Consider the following 7,703-nt stretch of genomic DNA (forward strand, 5'->3'; position numbering starts at 1 on the left):
AGAACGCTGGAGGTGTAGCCAGGAACAGGGTGTATGAAGTGGTAATACACACTGGATGGGATACCAGTTCATCACAGGGTACCATACACACATTCGTCAACCTATAGTTACGTTTTTGGGTAAAGGAAAACAGAACCTAGAGAATCCCCCAAAGATACACAGAAATCATGTGAAATGCCAAGAAAAATATCTGCCATCTTTTAAACAGGACAGATCTTATCTGGCTTCACTCTTTCTGTCTGTGCCCTACATAGGATTTAATGTAGCCATAGAAAAGCCACATCTTCTCGATTCTTAAATTGAAATGATGTCTATCAAGTCACCATGTGATAACCTCAGAGAAACTCCTCCTAATTTCACAGGTTGAGTTATATGAGGGGAAAGTGGAGCACACACACAGGGCATATACTTGTAATCTAAATTTGTTGCCGAGGCTTGGTGTGCAGCCATGTCCACAGCGGAGAGGTGCTATTAGTTTAAATTGGCAATTCTGTCTGTCTGTGTGTGTGTGTGTGTGTGTGTGTGTGTGTGTGTGTGTGTGTGTGTGTGTGTTCTTTGTGTGTGTGTCTTACTTTAATATGGTCAGCCAGCTGCATGGTGCAGTTCTCTGCCTGGTCGGCTAGATGAATGCTATAAAGGTGCTGTAGATGCAGAACAGAACATCATTTGTGCCATACCGAGTTTCTCTGTCTATTATATTTATATTTCTGTATAAATACAAGGAGAATTTTTTAAATACTAAAAATGATGCCTGTGATAGAATTAATCTACATACAGAGTCTGAACATCAAGTGACATTAAGAGCAACATTTGTATCTTAGGTGTGTAGGTGTGTGTGTGTGTGTGTGTGTGTGTGTGTGTGTGTGTGTGTGTGTGTGTGTGTGTGTGTGTGTGTGTGTGTGTGTGTGTGTGTGTGTGTGTGTGTGTGTGTGTGTAAAAGAGAGAAATACCTGATAATATTTAATGGCCTTAGTAAGTGGCTCCACATTCACAGTTTCATCCAGTTGATCCTTGTGCAGCAAATCAATGAGGAAGTCCAAAGAACGCTCGTGCACGCACATCTCCGAGTAAAGGGAGCCCACATGTTTATATACCTCCACATCACACTGATTAAGGGCACTAGAGAGAGTGTAAAAGAATATTCAGGACAACCAAACATTACTGCTGTTCCATTACTTACATAGCATAGGTTCATTTTGTGTGTGTGTGTGTGTGTGTGTGTGTGTGTGTGTTTGTGTGTGTGTGTGTGTGTGTGTGTGTGTGTGTGTGTGTGTGTGTGTGTATGTACTATTCATATTTGTGCAGTGTTGCCTGAAGCAGACTCAGAGAGTAAACAAGTCCAGCAGCAAAGCTGAGCTGCTCGCCCGCAGCCCCTCTCATCCCCGGTCTCTGAGAGCAGTTCTCGGTAAGATCAAACTTCTCCTGTGCCTGCTTACTGATCAGCTCTGCCTGTAACACCACACACGTGCACACACACACACACACACACACACACACACACACACACACACACACACACACACACACACACACACACACACTACCTTAAATCAGAACTTGTCTCTCCCAAACAGCGACCACTTCCAGCGTATAAATAAGGAAACACCAATCCTAAACACCAATTATATGAAAAGCAGCACAGTACATTATTCTGTACAGTAGTTTATGTACAGTATTCTGTACATAAACCAGCCATTAGAGCTTTTTTACTTCTAAGCTTTCTACCCAAAGAACCATAAATAGTTATATTTGTGTTAGATTTTAGATTCAAACTTCATAGTTTTAGTAAAACTGCAATTAGACTATGATGACATTGATTTGGTTTGTTTGTATTAATGTGATTAATGTGTCATTTTACATCTGTTCAGTTAAAATTTATTATCAATTATATCCATAATTACTAAAAATTTATTCTATAAATCATAACCACTCTTTTTTATTTTATTGTAATCTCCACTATTGTGTTATTAATAAAACCTTTACAACAACTCGGGCCTTAAAACACATTAGTGAACCATAATAGCATTCAGTTTATAGACACACACACAAAACACACACAAACACACTCATAGAGTACCTTGCAGTTGAGCCTGGGTATAAGCAGAAGAACTAGGATGCAGTCATGATCCCCTCCATGTCTCAGGAAGGAGTCGGGCATGAAAGAAGTGAGAAGAGCCACCTGTCTGTTCGCCTGAGTCACTTCCATCTTACGCAACTCCATCTCAATGGCCTGGGATAAAACACACACACACACACATTAATACACACACAGGCAAATGATGATACTGTACAGTTGTTCCTGGAGTGTGTCGTGTGCATTTGTTGAACCTTTGCATATGCTTTGGTTTCTGCAAACTTGATCTTGAAGTCGAAGATCTCTGCAGATTGCTGCTGCGTCTCAGCAGTGGCCTCCTGTTGGCTCATCAGCTCTCTGTTCACTTCCTACACAAAAACACCAAAAAAACACACATAAACTCACACAAACTTAAATCGACTTGTCATGACTTATACGTATCCGTCTACAAACCTTCTGCCGTTTCTCTAGATTCAAACGGCCGAAGAATTCACTTTTAATAAAAGATGTGAGTGCTGATGCTGTAGTGTGAGGAGCGGCAGTACCTGCAGGTGTGCGGTCAGTTCCCTGTATTTCTGGATGGTGTGTTGGTAATCTGCCACGGTCTCTTGTGCCGCTTCCACACGTTTGTCTGCCTCTCGCACATTGGCTGCGCTCAGATCCAGCTGCTCCCTCAGCTCCAGCTCCGTCTCTCTAGCGTTCTCCTGCAGCTCGTCATTCATCTCATTAATGGCCTCCTACGATAAATACACACAGACAAGCACATGCAAGTTTAGACACACAACTGAGAACAGAGATACAGGTTAGTATGCATTAATACACACACACACGCAAGCAATGATTTAACCTATACTGTGTTTAACCTATTGTTAGTCATTCTTCAGAATGTTAACTGCTGTAGAAATACTTCTTCTCACCAGGTCAGTAACAGCCTCTCTGAGCTCTCGCACTTTCTCTTCCAGGTCCAGATTTCGCTCAGTTAGAGTCTCTACCATCTCTTCTGCTCCAAGAGCTGCATCCACCTACAACAAACACAAACACAAACCTAAATCAACACGTCATCCCTTATATTTATCCTTCCACAAGCATACTGTTTCTCCAGGCATCCCTGTGTTTATATATATAGTTATATATATATTCTAGTGTTCTCTAGGTGAATGCTGTGGGAAGCACAGTAGACCTGTTCTTTGAGCTCATCTATGGTCTTCTCTGCCATCTTCATTTCTTCCTGTATTTTCTCTTTCTGCATCCTCAATGCCTCCAGCTCAAAGTTCTTCTTCTCCATCTGTTTCTGCAACTTCAAGTGCTCCTGTTTCTCAGAGGCTGACAGGTCACGCATCCTGACACAAATATACACACACACACACATGCAAGAAGATGATTATCTGGAACTACACAGCTGCCAAAGCAGGCTTTGCTACATTCCCAGTGATTGCATTACAACGCACCTGACCAAGGCCTCCTTCAATCGGGCATTTTGTTCCTCCAGTTGTTTCACATGAAAGCTAGATGCTGCACCATCAGAGCCTGCAAGTCAGGAGCCATTGTGAATGAATTAGTTTCTACCACAGGAAGAGAAATAATGAAGCAATGCATTTGTGTGTACATGTGCATATGTACAGTACACATGCCTTTCTCCTCTATCTCATGTTTGAGGATCTCCAGGTCCATGGTCAGTTCGTCCAACTTTTCTTTAAGTGCGTCCACCTCCAGCTGCAGAGACTCTGCCCTCTCCTCAGCCATCTCTTTATCTAAAGTTGCCATCTCTATAGCATCTGCAGTGTCTGCCATCTCCTCCATATAATGCTCCTTTGCTTCTAAAGCCTCTTTTGCTTCCTACCGTAAAGACATTAGGCAAAATCAGTATTAGAACATATCTGTCCTCTTGACATCTTTTTGTTTGTGTGAGAGGTCAGTCAAGGTGTGTGTATCTCCTCAGTCATCGGGTTCATGGGTGTTGCATTACCTTAACATGATGCTGCTACTAATCACTTCATATATAAAGATCAGCACCTGATTAGGCTGTGTGTGTGTGTGTGTGTGTGTGTGTGTGTGTGTGTGTGTGTGTGTGTGTGTGTGTGTGTGTGTGTGTGTGTGTGTGTGTGTGTACCTTTTTGGCCTCTTTGAGTTGTTTCTGTAGCTCATTTTGCTGCTCCTGCATCTTGCTCTTCCACTCCTGTAGCTGCTCCAGCTGAATCTTGTGCTTCTCCAGCTCTTTTAGCTTGGCCTTATCCTCTGCCCGCTTCATCCGCAGAGTCTCCAGCTTCTCTTCCAGATCTTTCACCTGTGCCCGTAGAGCCTCCTCCTCCTGATCTCTCACACAAACACACACACACACACACACACACACACACACACACACACACACACACACACACAAATTCACATATATAATTAGCTTATTATTGGATGCCTTATTAGTAAACTTAACTAGCTACTACTCAAGAGATGAAACATTAGATAAATGCATTATGTAGCTGGCAAAATTAAGCAAAATATTTGACTTAGCTACTGTAATGCTGCGGGTTCTTCTATATATGAGCACACACAGCTCGGTCACTTATGTCCTTCTGTGGTCTATATACAGTATATGAGTATTACACTGAGCCACAACCACACCGACATTAAAAACCGACATGAATCTAGACAATCACATTCTCAGTGTAGTGTAACAAATCATTCACTCAATGAATAGTCAAAGACATAAACTATTTGACTGATATTACACCTTATGACATGTGTAAATACTCTAGTAAAAATTATAATAATCCCTAATTCTAGAAAGATAGCAAAGGAAATGCTGTATCTCACCTTACTGGGGGCAGAGATAGAGGAAGCTCCAGGGGAGGGGAGTGTCCCAACAGGAGAGGGGATAACAGGAGCAGCCAGTGGGGTCTGAGCAGGTGTACTGGGTTCACTGCTGCTCATCTCTCCTGCCGAAGCAGAGCCAGATCCCACCTTCACTCCAACACCCGTACGTGCCTAACACACACACACACACACACACACACACACACACACACACACACACACACACACACACACACACACACACACACACACACACACGTTGGGTATCAAACGGTGGCAAGTTTATATACTTTATACAACATTATACATTCCCTGTTATAATGTGCTATATATACATACATACATCTTGAGATACAGTATTAAAAAAAGGAACACAGACAACAAAATCCAAATAGTGATAAAGCTGTTACCTTTTATTTAGATGTAAGAATGAGTTTAAGTGGTTGAAACACACATAAAACAGTGAGTTCTCAACATAAAGCTTCACTCATCCCACATGAGACTAATCAAAGGTGAGAAATATTACACTTCCTCACTTGATTAGAATGTGTTAAACTCACACAAGTAGTTAGTAGAATTAGTTTAAACCTTGTTGTGAATTAAAACTCACCTTTGGCCTCCTGGCCGTAGTCTGTGGAGAAAGAACACACACAGACACACCAGAAAACACACACATCATGACAAAGCATTTAGAAAGAGAATTTATACAGAAAGAAAGTATAGAGGTGTCATGATTAGAGAAATAGACAAGCAGGTTGTGCATGTTTGTGTTTGTGTGTGTATATATATGTGTGTGTGTATGTGTGTGTGTGTGTGTGTGTGTGTGTGTGTGTGTGTGTGTGTGTGTGTGTGTGTGTGTGTGTGTGTGTGTGTGTGTGTGTGTGTGTGTGTGTGTGTGTGCTTTTCTTTATATAACAGTTCTAGCATTAACACATTTGTCAAGAAAAATTCAGGAACAAAAGTTTGTCTAAAATATTTTTATTCTCTAATTAGGAAAATCTGCATAGCCGACTGGCACCACCAAGGTCAAGCGCGCACACACGCACACACACACACGCACACACACACACACACACACACACACACACACACACACACACACACACACACACACACACACACACACACACACACACACACACACACACACACACAAGCCTTTTCATGAGAGCTCTGTTACACTGAGGACACAACAGTTCCTGCACAAACAAAGCCCTTCTGTACTTAACTATGCACACACACACAAACATACACACACAGTTCATAATAAAATCAATTCATAAGCACATATATAAAATAGGCTAATAACTCCTAATAACTCCTTTAATCGTTATAATAAAATGGAATTATAAATATTATTAGTCTTACTTGCCTTAAGAATTGTAATCATAAACATTTTATAATTTTATATCATGTGGCTAATCGCTAAGCACAATGCTAATAATCCTAATGCATAATCCTAAACACAATGCCATTCACAAGTGAAGCCTTTTATTTGTATTGCTGCACTAACAACTTGATCTGCACTTACTCATTCTGTCACACCCCCAACCCCTTGAACCACACACACACACACACACTCACACACACTCACACACACACGATCACTGCCTTTATGAGCATTCTAGTTTTTTAATATTTTATTATAAAATGAATATATGAATTATATTTTATGTAGAAAAACACAGGAATATGGTATTAAAGCAAATCAGATGCTGTATACCTTACGAGGAGCTGGCGTCTGTCTCATCATATTGGCAAGTGAAGAGGAAAAATACACACACAGCACACAAACAGTGTGTGCACGCACACACACACACACACACACACACACACACACACACACACACACACACAAGGGGCAAAGAGAGAGTAGAAATACAGAAAGCCTTTCAGTCACATTAACAGAGAGACAGAATGGGGAAAGCAGGCCAAACCTGTAGCAAAGCCACAAACACACAGTAGCAGGCAAGCTGTGTCCAGACACACACACACATACACACACACACACACACACAAACGCTGCTGCAGGTAGTCTACTAATCTTGGTCTCTCTCTCTCTCTTCGTTTGCTGCAGTATCCGAATCCTTGGATTTTATTTCACCAGCAGTCAGAGTTTCTTCTCTACTACTCGACTTGTCTTTCTGATTATAGCATTGTCATCTTTCTGCAGAGCAGCCATCGCTCTCTCCCTCAGCATCCATCTCTCTCTCTCTCGCTCTCTCTCTCTTCCTCGCCTCTCCCTTAGTCTCCTCCTCCCTCCCTCCCTCCCTCACTCCCTCTGTTGCTCTTTTGTGCCTACAGCTGCCTCGCCATCACATTACATCACAAGCCTCCCTCCCTCCTGAGTGTTAGCCTTAGAGAGGAACAAGGAGAGAGAGAGAGAGAGACAGAGAGAGAGAGAGAGAGAGAAGAGCGGGTGAGGGGAAGGGGGAACTGATGGAAGTCTGCCCTGTATCCTAGCAACATTTCACTGGTAGCTGTCTATGGGTTAATTACATTATATTGTACAGGTGCAGTGTACACTGAGACCACAATTTTAGCTTCACTAAATATCTGTGTTTTAAAACATATTAATGCACTTAGTTAGGGCAGAAAACCTGAAGAGAAGAGGAGAAGAGGAGAGAAGGAGAGAAGAGAAGAGAGGAGAAGAGAAGAGAAGAGGAGGAGCACGACGAAGCTAGCGAGGAGAAAACAGATCATATACTGAAGAGAAGAGACATAGAAGAGCAAGATAAGAGAGGAGAAAAAGCTAATAGATCATACGAGACGCTACGTCTACTAGACTATAAGATATGCTAGGTAGCAGATCAATATA

At 41.9% G+C, this 7,703-nt stretch overlaps 1 protein-coding gene across 4 annotated transcripts in view; it reads right to left on the reverse strand.

Moving 5' to 3' along the window:
* Positions 1–7,703, reverse strand: part of dctn1b (dynactin 1b) — a 32,713-nt gene that overhangs the window by 8,748 nt on the left and 16,262 nt on the right. For 2 of the 4 annotated variants that reach the window (XM_047812396.1, XM_047812395.1), the window contains exons 1-14: positions 6,609–7,130; positions 5,496–5,516; positions 4,886–5,056; positions 4,185–4,382; positions 3,706–3,910; positions 3,523–3,601; positions 3,255–3,414; positions 2,992–3,096; positions 2,620–2,811; positions 2,329–2,442; positions 2,078–2,230; positions 1,289–1,449; positions 951–1,119; positions 573–641 (exon numbers count right to left, since the gene is read on the reverse strand). In XM_047812396.1, the coding sequence (XP_047668352.1) occupies positions 573–641; positions 951–1,119; positions 1,289–1,449; positions 2,078–2,230; positions 2,329–2,442; positions 2,620–2,811; positions 2,992–3,096; positions 3,255–3,414; positions 3,523–3,601; positions 3,706–3,910; positions 4,185–4,382; positions 4,886–5,056; positions 5,496–5,516; positions 6,609–6,638 (1,827 nt within the window). In that variant the 5' untranslated portion in view covers positions 6,639–7,130. Of the gene's footprint in view, positions 1–572; positions 642–950; positions 1,120–1,288; positions 1,450–2,077; positions 2,231–2,328; positions 2,443–2,619; positions 2,812–2,991; positions 3,097–3,254; positions 3,415–3,522; positions 3,602–3,705; positions 3,911–4,184; positions 4,383–4,885; positions 5,057–5,495; positions 5,517–6,608; positions 7,131–7,703 lie in introns of those variants that run through there. The other 2 variants (XM_047812394.1, XM_027150220.2) reach the window with 2 other exon arrangements.

This window comes from Tachysurus fulvidraco, chromosome 4 (assembly GCF_022655615.1).
Source record: "Tachysurus fulvidraco isolate hzauxx_2018 chromosome 4, HZAU_PFXX_2.0, whole genome shotgun sequence".
Taxonomy (NCBI): domain Eukaryota; kingdom Metazoa; phylum Chordata; class Actinopteri; order Siluriformes; family Bagridae; genus Tachysurus; species Tachysurus fulvidraco.